General features: G+C 51.6%; 5 protein-coding genes across 5 annotated transcripts; 1 reads left to right on the top strand and 4 right to left on the bottom strand.

The window, feature by feature from the left end:
- Window positions 1–99: 99 nt before the first annotated feature.
- Window positions 100–2,886, bottom strand: J4E82_003703 (uncharacterized protein; the record flags this gene model as incomplete). The annotated part of the gene is made up of 4 exons (XM_051729987.1): window positions 100–521; window positions 571–993; window positions 1,042–2,152; window positions 2,203–2,886. 4 exons carry the CDS (start codon window positions 2,884–2,886, stop codon window positions 100–102), a joined length of 2,640 nt encoding a protein of 879 aa, XP_051590311.1.
- Window positions 2,887–6,812: 3,926 nt separating this feature from the next.
- On the bottom strand, window positions 6,813–7,832 carry J4E82_003702 (uncharacterized protein; the record flags this gene model as incomplete). Its single annotated transcript, XM_051729986.1, has 2 exons — window positions 6,813–7,725; window positions 7,792–7,832. The coding sequence occupies 2 exons, from the start codon at window positions 7,830–7,832 to the stop codon at window positions 6,813–6,815; spliced, it is 954 nt and encodes a 317-aa protein (XP_051590310.1).
- Window positions 7,833–9,571: 1,739 nt separating this feature from the next.
- J4E82_003701 (uncharacterized protein) lies at window positions 9,572–10,606 on the top strand (the record flags this gene model as incomplete). Its single annotated transcript, XM_051729985.1, has 1 exon — window positions 9,572–10,606. The coding sequence occupies one exon, from the start codon at window positions 9,572–9,574 to the stop codon at window positions 10,604–10,606; it is 1,035 nt and encodes a 344-aa protein (XP_051590309.1).
- Window positions 10,607–10,984: 378 nt separating this feature from the next.
- Window positions 10,985–13,956, bottom strand: J4E82_003700 (uncharacterized protein; the record flags this gene model as incomplete). Its single annotated transcript, XM_051729984.1, has 4 exons — window positions 10,985–11,236; window positions 11,290–11,486; window positions 11,546–13,600; window positions 13,650–13,956. The coding sequence occupies 4 exons, from the start codon at window positions 13,954–13,956 to the stop codon at window positions 10,985–10,987; spliced, it is 2,811 nt and encodes a 936-aa protein (XP_051590308.1).
- Window positions 13,957–14,227: 271 nt separating this feature from the next.
- On the bottom strand, window positions 14,228–15,247 carry J4E82_003699 (uncharacterized protein; the record flags this gene model as incomplete). The annotated part of the gene is made up of 1 exon (XM_051729983.1): window positions 14,228–15,247. The coding sequence occupies one exon, from the start codon at window positions 15,245–15,247 to the stop codon at window positions 14,228–14,230; it is 1,020 nt and encodes a 339-aa protein (XP_051590307.1).
- Window positions 15,248–15,401: the final 154 nt, after the last annotated feature.

Raw genomic sequence — 15,401 nt, 5'->3', positions numbered from 1 at the left:
GAGCCCCGATAACAACAGCGGTATTGTACACTGAATTCCTGTTTATACAAAGATGCCTCGCATATCTTGAGATCCAAAGCCGCTGGCAATATAAAGAGCTTAAGCGATATAAGCATACAATCCGTCGTCCTCTCTTTCCAAAAATTCCTTCTCGATCAAGCGATCGATGTTCCTCTTGATGCCGCTGACTTCCAGTGTTCCCCTGTTCTTGGTTGCCGATATGGTCTCACTGACCAGTTCGGCATGGCTGATTCTTTTCCTCGCCTTGAGGATCCTGACAATGGCAGCTTGTGTCTCGTAGTTACGGTCAGCAGCAACGCGTTCGTGTGTCTCCTTGTTCTCGGCTGCCGTTTCCTTGAGTTGAACGGTGTTGACCTTGATGCGGTACTTAGGATCCGTGAATGAGGCGTTGAGTGTGAAAGTGTCGGTTTCGTTGATCTCTCGACCCTTGGGGTGCTTGGTTAGAGGCCGGACCTTTGCGCACGCGAGGGACTGCAGAGTGCGGTTAAGCTCGGCCGTTGCTGTCAGGTGTTAGTAATACTAATAAGTTGAATCGATCGCATGACTTACGCAGTCCAGTGGCTTGCTTGAGGTAGTCGTAGTCGATGTGCTCATCCTCTTTACGGCCATTGAACAGTAAGAGGACGATAGCCTGGAAGGAGGACACAACCAACTCCTTGAGTCCCTTGGGAAACCTGGCTTTGATTTGACAATGGGCAAGTGCGTGTTTGAACTCCAGCTTACGACCAGAATGCTTGATCTTGTAGTGTGCTTCAAACTTGTTGATCGCAGACTGAATTTCTGGGGGCAAAATTACAGGGACGGTGGGGTACGTAGGCCAAGCTGACGCAGAGAGGACGTTGACATTAAGGTCGAGACTGAGCTTCTCGTTGCGCTCCTCGCTAATATTCTTGTACGAACTCATCTCTTCTCGCGAGAGTTCGATGTCGCGGAACATTTGCTCGAGGTTGGCAGTAAAGCCAGCACCGCATTCTGTAGGATGTTAGTATCTCAGCAGATAACCATTGCATGGATACATACCGATCTTCAACCTCGACAGCATACTTCTCTCAGCGTCTGCGCTCGCACTTCTGCCCATCAAGAGCCGTCTAGCCAAGTCTTTCTTGTAGAAAGCTTCGAACACAGCCTTGCCGTGCAAGAAGCGGAACAGATCGAGAACTTGATCAAGCTGATTGTTGACTTCTGTATCTTCATCAAAAACACCTTCTTCATTATCTTCCTCGACCTCTACAGCAGCGGGCTTGTCGGCCTTACGACTCAGCTGAGCTGGTATTGCTTTTGCACCCCCCCTCAGCAGCATGTCGACATACTTGGCAATCATCTCGCCTGTCTTTGAGTTATCTGTGCCCCAGCTTGCAGACGTCTTCTTTGTCTTGTTCATGAATTTGTCGAATGACTCTCGAAGACCATGGCCCAGCTCCTCGTCTCGGTGGAAAGAAGCCTTCCATAGGGTGTCTAGTTGACGCTTCAGCGTAAGTAATTGTATGATCATGTTTTCTTGCTCTTTATCGTTGAATACAATAGCTGTGCCTTCGTCCTCGATCCACTTGGTGAAACCTGGTCGCAACTTTGCGCCCAGCTTCCTACGTTCAAGTAATGAGTACAGTAGCTCGAGATCTTCGACGGCGTTGGTCTCAAGGAGATCGGCAAGCTCGTCTTGGTTAGTTAATCGGGTCTCCTTGTTCGATATCAAATGGTCCTCTAGTAATGTGAGAAGCTCTCGCTTAGTAGTGTTGGGAAGGCTGAACATGTCGACTCTCTTCATCTCACGATCCATCAGCGCTCTTGCACTGCGGACGTACTCGGGTAACGATTTTTCAGTACTCTCCGCATCAGCCCATTTGAACACGTACTCCTGGCTGACCTCCATTAAGCGCGGCTCGAAAGCATGTGTGTAGACTTGCATGTCGTGGAACATGTTGACCGTCTTGGAGAACATCTCGCTGTCAAGGTCTCGACCCGTTCGGTCAGCAGTGACGAGATCGCAAGCGCCATCCACAATGCGGGAATTTAGTTTTGCGTGTTCGAAGATGACGGAGCGGAAGAGGTTTATCGAGATTTCGCGGAGAGACTCATGTCGTGGGAGCAGGTAGGCGCGGTCGAGATAGCAAAAGATCCAATCGAGGTATTTCTATACTTTGTCAGTATGCCAGCGTCCTCCTCAGCATGAACTTGACTGACCATTTGACTGTTCCAAATCCCCCAGGCATGCAATGCCGCTCGTAGTATGTCAACGTTTGGCCTGCCCAGACTCTCCTTGACCTTTGCCTTCAGACTTCCGCCCACGTAGTCCTTGCATTTTGTGATCAAACGCTCCTTGATGTCCTTTGCCATATTTTGCCGACAGACATTCTCTACACCTCTGTACAGCTCTTCGAGGCTGAAGTCGACATCGCCTTGGCGGAAGATAGTATCCAGGGCCTTGTCGATCTTCTGCCATGTTTGATCCAGGAACACCCTGGGGTCTACTCTCCTTGTGGGCTTGAAGTTCTTGACGACCAATCGCTTGGGGCCGCTGTTGGCGTGCATATTGGGCGCTGCTTTGCGCATGCCATTTCGCTGGCCGTTTGCTTTGGCAGGACTGTTGTCGGGGCTTGACGTGATGTCAACAACATCGGCGTTGCTCGATACGCCCGCCTTCTTGCTCGGGAAATGATACATGTCGGCTGTGCTCATCTTGGCCATCGGGGCTGGAGGTGTGGCGACCTCGGTGCTAGCTATCGGAGAGCTGTCTCGTCGTGTGCGTTTGCTGGAGGGCGATAGCGGCGCTGCAGGGGCGAGCTTCGGCTTGGTTTGTGTGGTGAAGAGCTCCTTGATGGTCTTGCCCGAGTGCTTCCGTTTGAGTGCACCTGGATTGGCTGACATTGGGCGGACGTGGGGAAAGACCCGGAAGTGGTGAGTTGCGGAGCTGGATATGTTAAAGCCGCGGCGATGGCAGTGACGCGCTCGACCTTTCCCCTTCGGGCTCACTAATGACGATATCGATAGCGATGGCAGTCGGGAGGACACACCTAGACGTTGACAAGTCTCTAACAATCCAAAGCTGCACATCGACACATGCGAACCTTTTGTCTCACCATGCTTCTGCGCGACGTTGAGGCTCTTGGGTACGACTGTATGGTTGACGAGGTATTGTGCGTCGTGCCGCACATCTGTCATCAGCCATTGACATATGCCACACGTGCATTGCTAACGTCGCAGACTTATTATCTGTATTCGACAAATCCTGACTCCACACCAGTGCTCTAAACTGTGCCGCAAATGCCTGAGCGGTTGGCTAAGTGCGTGAGACCGCGGGAAATCGCTATATGTCTTCCCTGCTTCTAGAGCCTGTACGCCTGTACTGCACCATCACCGACAACAGTTATCTAAGATCATTTCCACCCGTCATGTCTCCACGCACACTTGTCAGCATGTGATTGTAGCATCACTTATCGCTTCCGCCGCCGCCGGCTGGTCTGTGTTAGCAATCGCAGCAGGTTTCCATCCATTACTCCAACCCTACTCAACAGCTATGTGCGGCCGCTGGTTGCCATCGGGCTCATTCTATAATCAGATATCTGTCCCTAGCGCGTACCTGACTGATGTAAATTCCGGCTAAAATACTCTAGGCTGACACCCATCACAAGGATTTGGGGCTGAAACCTTAGGGTCAGCCTTCTGCACACCTTTTGGCCGCTCCTTCGTCGAACACTCGCCGATTCCTTCGCTGGAATCATATCCTCTATTCCTATCACGCGCCCCCTATCTTTTTCATTACGTTTACACGGCCAAATAATTCCTGCGTTATCTATTTGCCAGCTACAATTTGGCAGGCAGCACGCACATTGAGTTGCCAATGTAGCGACACAATGTAATCAACGTTGACCTGTGCCCCCACGCAACGCTTGTGGGGTATCCGCTTCTCCAGGACGGTTACCGTTTGTGGAGACCCGTACGCACGCGAGCTCTGATCAGGAGCATCGTCATAACCCCCCACATACAACGAGACACTGTTCTCGTACCGTACCCGCCATCGCGGAACATACCTCGTGTAGCGATTGTGCATTGCGGTGGATCTTCAACGCTGCCAATAATAGTCTCTTTGTTACTATTGTAGTGTCACAAGCATCGACGCCGAAAGGCTGAAGAGCGCCCAAGTCTAGCCTTTTACAGAATGCGTGCATCACTTGCAACATCACACTCCTGCCCCTGGTAAGGCGCAATACAGGTTTGGCTTACCAGCTCTCCTTTTCTGTGCTCATTTCTGGTCGAGCTTCCAGATTTTGCAAGTTTCGTCACGTAAGAGTCGACTTGACAGTAAGTTTTTTCGCCTACTACTGACAGCCGCGAGGCCAAGATCACAAGGACTTCTCGCAAGACTCAAATTTCTAAAACATGATTGAAACCCCCTACGAGAGTTCTTGGGAACTACAAACAGACCTCTACTCGGGATTGCTACTCTTTCCCGGGCGAGAATGAGCATACAACCCACGTGGGATACCCCAAACGTCGCCGGATGAGCCATGCTGCTGGTGCTGGACCAAAGAGCTGGGTTATATCATCATGCCCGTGCGTCGATATCACGCGGGCCAAGCGTCTAAGGAAACCAAGCAGGAGAAGTTATCGGTCAAGCCACGCCGTTCTGAAGAGGGGGCCTGAAATCAAACAACCCAGCGTCGATCATTGAGCCTTGCCCACTTAGTGTAGCAGTCTCAAGTGCGCACGCTTCGAAAAGATGGGATGCCAAATTTGGAAAACACCATGGTTACATGGTTGTCGCCATGTCAGCCTATTCCTTAAGTGGAAAGTGCTGGTATGACCGCCTTTGGATACCATTACGAATTGGCCGTCGCCCCAGATATCCTTCAAATCCAGTTGGAACGAGGTTCGATTCTCTTGTCCACCGTTCACTTCTCAGCCAACACGACCAACGAGAGGCCGCGGCCACATTACCTTCACTTGATGGTTTTACGCTTCCTCGTCGTCTGCTTACTTGGACCCCATTGGCTTCTCAACGTCGTGATATCAGATACCGCTTCCTCACTGGCCATGCGAGCTTCCCACCACAACAGCTTGCTATCAAGGCGCACTGCTTAAGCATTGACTAGTTTACTACTTCTAAACCGCCGATCGTGGCTTGCTTCGCAGCTTTTGCAACCCCACGTTTCCGCATGCTGTTATGTATATCAATCGCCTCGTAGATCGAGTGTCATCCTGAGACTACCTTTATCCGTCACAACAACAACACCACCCCAATTGCATGCAGTTCTCCACTATTGTGATAATACTGCCTCACTGCGAACTTCTTAAAGCTTCCATCAATTAAGACACCGCCACATTATCTATCACGAATTATGACTCGAGCTCCACGGCGCTCGACCAAGATCAACCGACTAGGTCCTGTTGCAGTTGCCGTTAACAATGGTATGCCTTCTCTATCAATCAAGGACACGTTGATGCTAACTGTTCAGCACATACTACACCGAATCGCCCACCTGTATTATCATGCTCCTACCATCATTCGATACTTCAACTAAAGGCCACGCCAAACACACTCGCAAATATGGATCCCATGGATCGCTTCCTCGCTGCGCCTTCGTCACATCATCCTGTCGCGTTCACAGAAACCTTTGTTGTAGGCACTGCTGTTTCGGACGGATGTGCATGCGTCTCGAACTCACCTAGCATATTGGGACCATTGTCACGAAAAACTATCATGGAGGATAACACTTTCGCGAGTTAACAATAGTGACTGAACAGTGGAAGACGTTGTACGTTGGTTACAAGAAACATATTTGGTAGCGGAATATTAGGAACCAGAACACACAAGCGTAGATTCTCTGATTGCGTGTTGCTGTCGATCAGCTATAATACTCAAACTTCATTACGCATGTTAGCTTATTGGGTCGCGTCATGCTGAGGTATTTACGAGTACCAATCTCTTGTCCAAGTAGATTCAGTCCCTATTATTTGAGATAGATTCCACGTGAAAATGCGTGGCGTGGAAAGGCGCGACTAAGAGCCAAGCGAAGTCTGCTGCCGGGTACTGTCACATGTCGCCCCACTTTCACTTCCTGATCCTTGGCTTCGCGACTTTTTGCTTTTGCAAAATCTGCCATCATCCACGGCTTTCACATCACCTACCACAATGGGAAGTGTGATATCACGTGAGATGCCCGCCCAGCCTAGCCACTCAGGGTTCGCGAAAATCAGCTGTCAAGCAAATTGCTGCATTCGACGGCTGTGTACAACCTACCCGATTGGGTTCCAGCGAGATACCGCTGTGCTATCCACGACACCATTGCTTTCACTGCTCGCCGTGTTCTACGGATATTCAGACCTACCGTAATAGGCAATGTCAATGTTTCTTGTAGCATTCGAAGAGTCGCTCCTAATGGATTTCCTGGTATTGCTAGAACAGGAAATACACTCTGTGATTGTAACAAAATATTTTCACAATTTGCTGCAATCGATGATTGGCTTTTTGCATTACCACATTAGGGGTTTCAAGACAAGCATGCTCTCGATCATGGTAAGGTTCAAGCAAAGAGTTGGTTAGTGTTTGGTGAAGAAACACAGCTGTACTTGCAGGTAGGGGTAGGAGGCATAGTGAATCGAGAGTTGCTACGACCAACAAAGCTACTGATTTGCCTGTGTAGGAGGACGCCAAAGCATCAAGCCTCAGATGTTTGGCGTGAAAGTGGTGGAGAAAATGATGTTTGCTGGTTAGGGGAGATATTCGATATCCAAAGCATGACGTGGTTCATTTACGTATCTAGGGTATCTCGAGCTCAACCGAAATGCACCAACTAAGCATGCGTTTCTTTCTTCGCAGCCATCATCTGACGATATGTGTCGATCATCTTTTGACGCTCCTCGCCCAGTGCCTCTCTCTTACTCAAACTACCGGCTGATTTGGGCACGTTTCCAACCTTGGCACCCGCTCCGTTCTTGACCTTGAAAATCTCCCTCGGTACTTTGTCAAACGTTGGTGGCGCATGCACAATATCGTGTAGGCCCTTGCGTTCCTCTCTCTTCTTCTTAAGAGCTTCCCACTCGTCTTCGCTGCCATGGTCTACCTCACCCGCTAGCAATTTGCGCTTGTTCTTCTTTGCTTTCTTCTTCTTGCCGTTCACCGTTCTTGTAGTTTCTATGTCGGCTGTCTTATCCTCCCACATAGCATCCAGCTCGTCTTGCTCCTCTTCAGCCAGTTCCCTAGCCTCCTGCTCCTTTTCCCGTATTCTGGCTTCTTCTTCCCTCCATCCCTTCTGTAGACGCTTGAGATGCCGCTCGTGCTTGGTAACCCTGTGATCGCTGAGACCTGCAATCTTCTTGCCGTTCTTGTTTATACCTGACAAGGGCAACGCTGCGTCGACTCGAGCGCGGAACTCTTGCATTGACTCTCCGGGTTGTATCTTCAGCACATCCTTTGATTGGGTCTGCTCCTCACTCTTGTTATTCGCTTCGTCCTTTTCCAAGTTTTCGGCTGCCTCTTGTTTCTTCTGTTTCTTGGTCTTCACCATGCCATCGTCGAGACCGGAGCGCTTCTTTGCTCCGCCCTTGGAGAACGCCATGAGCCGTTGGAAGGCTTTGGGTGTGTCGTCCGCGCCATATCCATCGATCTGGTTCACCTTGCGCTTCTTGCCTTTGGGTGCTGTGCTGAAGGTGCGCGCTTTGCCGACAGGGAGAGGAGCGGCGTGAACATCGGGCGGAAGATTGAACCTGTTGGCAATAGGTCAGATTACAGTCCATGCTTGGTTAGGCTTGCGAGAATACGTGGTGACGTACTGCGAATCGTCCTTTTCTATGGCTCTGTGTTTGTGAGGCATGATGGATATTGGCTGTAGTGTCGCATGCGACAGGGAATCCAAGCGGCGATGCGTCGATGTCGATGTCGCAAAAAAGTTACGGAGACGCGACAGGGATAATCGGAGAGGTGGGGCTCGGATATCTTGGCACCGCGCGCACGTGGAACCAGGCTTCACCCCACCATTTTTGCGTGTGGAGTTGCTGTGCGAGATGCTGTAGGATGAGGCATAGCATACCGAACCGGTGCTTGACGTTGCTTAAAACGTCCGGATTACCGCCTCATGTGCAAGCCACAGACTATGGCGCAGGTTCCGACTAGAGTGCTCGAAATTGCCGCACCATGGTGGAAACTGGAACGCAATAAGCTCCGAAGGAGACGCGCAACACGCAGACTATCACTTCTAGGAATACGACGACGCTATGAAAACCAGACGCAGTGTTTCGCAACAATGGCAATATTTGGGCCCCATTGAGACTGCTTCGGACCGATATCATGACAACCGCACGTCCAGGGAGGTGCAACGTGGGAAGGCTCTATCGATACCAGTCCACCGTCACTCACTCAAATACACCACTCAGTGCGCAAGTTCGACAACGTGCTCTTTGGAATCATCGCCCTTTTTGATCACCCGCTACCACCTTCACCTGCTACTTTGCTAGCCTCTCCTCCTCCTGCAGCCAATCATCGCCGCAGGTTGTGTTGCGTGCCCGAACTCGCTCACCAGGCCGTGCACCAGTTCTCGAACGCAGCTGGGCGCTGGGACTGTCTCAAAGGCTTGCATGTCGATAGCCCGCACTCTATCTTCGCGGTTTGCAGCTCGTTTCGCAGGTGGACTGGCCGGCCACACTTCGTCTCGCAATAAATAGCGTCGGATCCCAATTGATCTTGACTGCTCCAAAGTCTCACTCCCTCTACCAAGCATTATCTGGAACTTGCAGACGTTCACCCAAGAAACTGGACCCTGCGTTTGCGCGACTTTGTGCACTGAACCGCGGAGGTGCATCGCGCCAGTCTAGCCTCCCCCGAACTCGAGGACGGGACAATAGCCACTTGGGCAGTCTGGATCGCCAGTCAACAACTCGTGGCGTCTGGGAGCGACAGTCGAAGAGGAAGGTGTCTTAAGGCAGCGTGCGCCTTGGTTTCGAGGTGCAAACTCCAGCGAAGACCTTTGAACGTCTTAACCTTCCGTCGCAACCTCTGACAACAAGTGCACCGCACATATCGATATCGCTTGCACTTGCCCCACCTCTTAGGATCTAGGATCGCGGCCGTGCCAAATCTCCGCCTGCAATTGGCTCGTGCCTGAGAATGGCCGCCGAAACACCCATCTCCCCCACCATTCAACCTCTCCTACGTATCTCTCTCGACTTGGAGGCTTCCTTCGATCCAAAATCATCACATGTCTCCTTGCGCCAGCTAGAAGATGGTGACATCTCGATCTTCGGTTCCGATGATGAGGAGTTAGGTGCGCGGCCCGGGTTCTGGCGACGGCTAAAAATGAGCATTCGAAGGCGGAATGGGAAGTCGGGGATTGACGAGGATTTCGGGCGTGTGAGGCTACCGGATGAAAAGACGCAATCGAAGAAATATCGATTGAAGAAGAAACATGCCGCTAGAGCCTGTGTTATAATACCACTGCTGGTGCTCATCTTCTTGTAAGTGCCTGTCAGACATTAGCTTCCGCCGGTTCCGGTGCGAGATATCCTGTCAGCCTCTCATTCGACAGCCACTCGGCATTTGTGCAGCTGTCATCCTGTCATGTTCTCCAGGAAGAAGCATCGGTATGCTGACTATCTTAGTGGTGTCCTACACATTGTTAATGTGTTCCTGGGCTATGTGCCTACCTTCTTGGATGATCACATAGTCTCTACGTTTGACTGGAGCCAACACGACAAGTCGGATCTGTTGGACGTCACGCGCGACGTTACTCCGGTCCAATGCCACTCGCATAATGACTACTGGCGCAGAGTTCCGCTATACGACGCCCTACGTTGGGGTTGCACAGGCGTAGAAGCCGATGTCTGGCTATTCGACGAGGAGCTGTACGTCGGTCACAACACTAACGCCTTGACGCGTGATGGCACCTTCACGTCGATGTATGTCGATCCTCTGGTAAAGATGCTGGACCACAGAAACGAGTTCGGAGACTTTGCGACCACGTCCAGCGTCAAAAATGGCGTGTTCATCACTGAGCCTGCACAGACCTTAGTCCTGCTCGTGGATTTTAAGAACAACGGCCATGACATCTTCCCTGTAGTGTCGCAGCAGCTCACCGCGCTACGTGAGAAGGGCTACCTGACCTACTTCGATGGAAACACCACCATCGAGGGCGCCATCACCGTCGTTGCAACTGGTAATGCGCCTTTTGATCTCATCACTGCGAACTCTACCTACCGCGACATTTTCTTCGACGCCCCTCTAGACAAGCTCGAGGAAGGCACTTCCGTTGGCCAGCGCGGCGGTCAAGGTACGGTCGGCACAACCCCTAGCTCGCACTTCGACAGCACGAACTCCTACTACGCCTCTGTCAACTTTGGTAAATCGATCGGTACGTTGTGGTTCGGTCGCATCACGGAGGCCCAGGTCCTCAAAATCCGAGCGCAAATCAAGAGTGCAAAAGAGAGGGGCTTACAGGCGAGGTACTGGAGCGCGCCCAAGTTTCCGATTGGACTTCGGAACAGAGTATGGAAGCTGCTTGTTGAAGAGGGTGTCGGATATCTGAATGGAGATGACCTGCAGGGTATGACAAGGTTAGATTGGGGTGTCAAGCGACACTGGGGCTTGATTGTTTGATTGACAGTGTCGTGAAAGAAGAAGATGGGACGAGAGTGGAGATGATGACATGATTTATGTGGCATGTACGGCGTTACAAGGGAATCCTTTTTATGTTTGCAACATCGTAGCTCTTGATGGAATATGCTGAAGATACCCGATAGATGAGACAACAATACCATCTTTCTTATACATCGGATAATCATACGTGTGTGTTTATTTGACCGAATGATGAGAGCGTAATCAAGGAGTCATATATACGTATCCAACAAAAACCAACAGAGTAGCGAAGTCGTCAACATCAACAAGGAAGCTGCTTTTTTCGCTTCACAGCAACGCCAATAGCGCCATACAGTCTATACCCAGCAAGAAGTCTCGCCACTCCGTCATTTCTGGCATCTAAAACATACTCCAGCCCTTCTTCCTTCGCTCATCCCTCTCATATCTGTCATCTCGGCCGCGTCCCATCATGCGCTTCTCTCTTTGTTCTAGTTGACGCAGACCCTCCATCTCCTTGAGCACATGTTCGAGGAGATCCTTGCGACGCACCACATCAAGATGACGCTTGATCTTGGGATCTTCCTTGGCGAAACGGTCGATTTCTTCTTGGGAGAGGCCGCGACCTAGACGGGCATCGAGTTCACGTGGGAACTATAATATCGTTAACAATGGTTGTGTGAGCAAGGGCTAAGATTATTGCTTACAATGTAGTAGAACTTGCTTAAGAGCTCAGCGTCGAGGAAAAGGTCAGCAGTCGTCGTGAGCTTATCAGCGACAGCATCGAGGAAGACTTCTGGGCAGTGGTATTTGTTCTTCTTGGTGGCGCATTGCTTGCTCTTGATAGCCATGAGGCGCAGTTTGAGCACGTCGATACGATCGCGGAGGAAGACTGCTTCTCGACCTGTGATTTTGTCAGTTTCGAATACAAACAAGCTATTGCTACAGATAAAATAGACATACCCTTGGCAAGAAGTGCGGAGCTGAAGCCACCAGCACCACCGACTCCGTCGCCTTCCAGGACAACTTGTCCGCTGCGTACGCGATCGATAAATGACATTACGTCCCGGACCCTCTTGCGGCCACCGACCTGTTCTTCGAGCTGCTTAACGGCGGCTTCAACAGTCTTTAGTTCATCCTTGAGCACGGCAGTGACGTTCTCCCGGCCCTTTGCCCACTCATTGTCCTCAACTTCAATGCGATATTTGTAGGGCTTGATGCAGATTTCCAACTCATCAGAGATGTCGTAGGAAAGATCTTTAAGGATGGAGGTTGAAGCATCAGTGATGGCTTGTCGGGCGAATGGATGAGCTGCGAAGCGAGAGTTCGTGATGAGGCGATCGATGTGTGCCTGGAGTGCGCTTGCGACAACGTTCGTTGCCAGGCGTCCAACACCGGCCTTGGTGAGCGCAGCGCTCGAGCTATCGAGCTTGATTTGCCAAATTTGGTCTTCCCCATCAATATCGGCTTTGGCCAAATTTGTAAGAGGATCAGTCTCGGGGAAGGGAACGCTGAGATCATCGAAAGGCCTGTTCCAGTAGCGTTGTGCAAGCAAATTAAGCACTTGCTGGTCAAGCTCATGCTTCAGCAGATCGCGGACTTGCTGGCGACCGAACTGCTCAGTAAAACCACGGAAAGAGTGCTTGAAAGCATCTAATGATTCTGCCAGGTATGACTCTGCGCTGATAGGTCGCTCGTTGTACTGAACCTTGAACTCGTAACGTGCATCTTCGAGCTCCCTCTGGATAGCCTCGCTTGTTGTCTTGAGGCTGCCAGCCATTGTCTGCTCGAGCACGTGCATGAGCTTCTTCTTAAGGTTCTGAGTGCCAACGGCGAGCTCTGATCCTTCCGAGAACTCGGGATGCGAGCCGAAGTATGCCTTTTCGTTCTTCGTAATCGCGTTCGTAATGTTGCCGTTGCCGCGACTGAAGAGCTTGGAACCACCAGCGCCGGCTGGCACTCGGCAAACAACACCGACGTATCCTAAACGCAAAGCATACTTTTGATCGCTGAGCAGACTGGCACCACGTTCAGCATCTACAAGGTCCATCTTTGTAATGACACCAATGGTCCTCTCGCCCCGGGGGTCCATCCTGCGAGACGCTCGCAGTGCGGTGCTGTTGGCCAAATCCACGTCAGCTGCCGAGATGGCGAGAATGACGTTGGGTGCCTTGATGTATTTCTCGCACAGCTGCGAGATCTTCTCCTTCAGCTGTGGGGGCTGGTCTCGACCAACGACTTGGATGTAGCCGGGCAGATCGATCAGGGAGAGATCAGGAACGTTGGGAGAGTAGACTCGTAATTGGATAGGGTCGTCAGACACACAGTCGCTCGCCGGCACAGCCAGGTTCAGGTCTGTCAGTGTCTTCTGTACCTGACTGAAGTCTGTGACCTTTCCAAGACCGAGGGCAGGGAATTCGCAGTACTCAGCGTGCGCCTCTGGCGTATTGACAAGTGTGAGCTCGATAGGTCGTCGTGTGACCATGTTGTGTCCCTTTGGCAAAAACTCGTGGCCGACGATGGCTTCCAAGACCGAACTCTTTCCAGACGACTGTGATCCGATAACGACGATAGACGGCAGTGTGAGGGAGTCGGACTGTCCTACCGTCTGTAGAAGCCCGCGGATCTCGATCATCTTCTTAGTGAGCATCATCATCTGGTCGTCTCTTGCGATCTTCTCCGCCTGCGGCCTGTCCTCGTCGTCTTCCTGAGAATAGCCAAACGCTGCTGCTGTTGACGTACCGGCAGCAGCAGTCCCAGCACCACCTTGCTTGGGGTTCTCTGGGCCTCTGCCACCGCCGTTACCGTTGTCGCCTCCTGCACCACCAGATTCGTCCTTGGCAAGCAATCGCTGTAGCCATTCTGGTGCCTTTACGCCCTCAAATTCATCCTTGGTCGACTTGAAGCCCTTTTCTAGCTGGTCGAAGAAGCCGTTTGCCGTGCTGAGGGCGCCGCCAGCAAATTCGGTCGCGCCGTCTTTGGTTCGGTGGAAGAGATCGAGTGCGAATGTTCCCGCCTCTGTTTGATGTCAGCTTTCCGATGCAGATGGTTCTTCCTGTATACGTACGGCCGGCTTGGTACTGGATGTAGGAAACCCCTGCGACGACAGCCCCTCCAGCAGCCGCACCCACGGTCGCGAACTTGCCCACCAGCTTTGGTATCACCCTGGCAAAAGAGATGGACCGTGTGGCGGGGATGTTGTGCAGCGCGTAGCTACCGAGCGGCCATGGTCGTCGCTTCACCAGCCGCAGGCCGGCTTCATTGCGGAGGAGTCCACCGGCGGGGAGGGAATGCGTCGTGTAGAAGCGTGGAGTGAGCAGCGGTGAACGGCGTGCGATGGTGGAAAGGCGGCCCGCGACGAGCCTGCCGCTCATATTGACGACAAAAAGACCACGTGAGGTCTTTGGTATAGCATAGGATCAGACAGGCTAGGTGGTTGCGAAGGTTATACGAGCGTTCGAGGTGCGGCTATGCACGTCACACATCGACTTTTGGTACGCGGTTGGCGGCCATGGCCCAAGCACCTCGGCGTGGGGCTGCAAGTACATGGACAACACATGCAACACGACAGCATCGAGACACGACATGTGACAAATTTTCTCGTCGACAGATCTACCTGGACCCGGGTATCAATGCTCCATAGCCTCACTTTAGACACAGAATCGCCCTTTCCCCAAATGCATCTAGCAGGGATCCTTCTTCCTTGATCATATCCCTTAACCAGTTCCGTGATCCTTCCACTTCCCTGCTTGCGAACTTGACCAGAACAAAACCCCTCACGTTTGCAGCACTCCATACCAGGCCATCACTCCCCTCTCGCTGTTGCCTCTCGTATCGCCTCTGCTCGTGTGCTTGAAGCTCAGGCTGCACGACGTCGCCCCAGTTTCTTCCTCCAATACGCGGTAGTGCCTCGAACTCGTCCAGAAAGAATTTGGCTACTGACGAGAAGATTGGACCGCGAATGATCAAAGTCCCAAAAACGGAGTAGTTATCCATACGAGAGGCGAGTGGCATTCCGGTCTTGCCATGCTTGTTCAGAATGAGATTGTCTCGTAGAAGTAGTCTTTTCTTCCCTGCATCACCTACAGTCCACACCTCGTTCCGACTCTTATATTCATATATATCCCAATTTTCTCCTCGTGCTGAACGGCCACTCGTCACCCAATCGCAAACGCACAAGTTACCCTGCTCTTTCTCCAAGTGATAGACTTGAGACTGGGAGAACGCTGTGTGTGCAAAAGGTTGCACAGGATCCGGGAGATAGACCAACGCAGAATCCTGCTTGAGGTATGTGTTCATATGCTGTCGGGAGACTAGGTCTGGACTTGGGGTTTTGAAGATCTTAGTCGAACCTTGGGTCAACAGTATCAGCCGTGTACTACTGTCTAGTTTGACGTCCAAATCTATGCTATCTCCAGCAACAATTCCTCCACCATAAGTCAACAGGAAGACTGTGTGAATGAGGCAAGGTACTCCTGTTGTTGTATTGCGGTCCACTTCTCTGTCATAGTTGGGTGGTGCTAACGGATCTGGCGCAACTAGCTTAAGGGGATACTGGTAGGATACAGTTCGAAGGACAGGTTTATCCGGAGGAAGTATCTCGAGGACGATGGATCCATGGCCGGGTTTCGATGTTGATGTGCCGAAGGGAGAGACGAAGGACATGACGGAGTGTTATCGGAGCTTGAAAATGTTCATCTTCTACAATTTCTGGCTCTGAACATATACAGTGGTCTACCAAGACAGCGATGTTATGAATGCGGCGGAGCCATAGGTAGCGCGGACATAGATGCGCTTCACTGAACAGCAGTTCTCTTCG

Source organism: Alternaria postmessia (genome assembly GCF_024291825.1).
Source record: "Alternaria postmessia strain BMP 2775 chromosome Unknown scaffold_16, whole genome shotgun sequence".
Taxonomy (NCBI): Eukaryota; Fungi; Ascomycota; class Dothideomycetes; order Pleosporales; family Pleosporaceae; genus Alternaria; species Alternaria postmessia.
The sequence above is the reverse complement of the archived record's forward strand: the minus strand, read 5'-3'. Positions and strand labels throughout refer to the sequence as shown.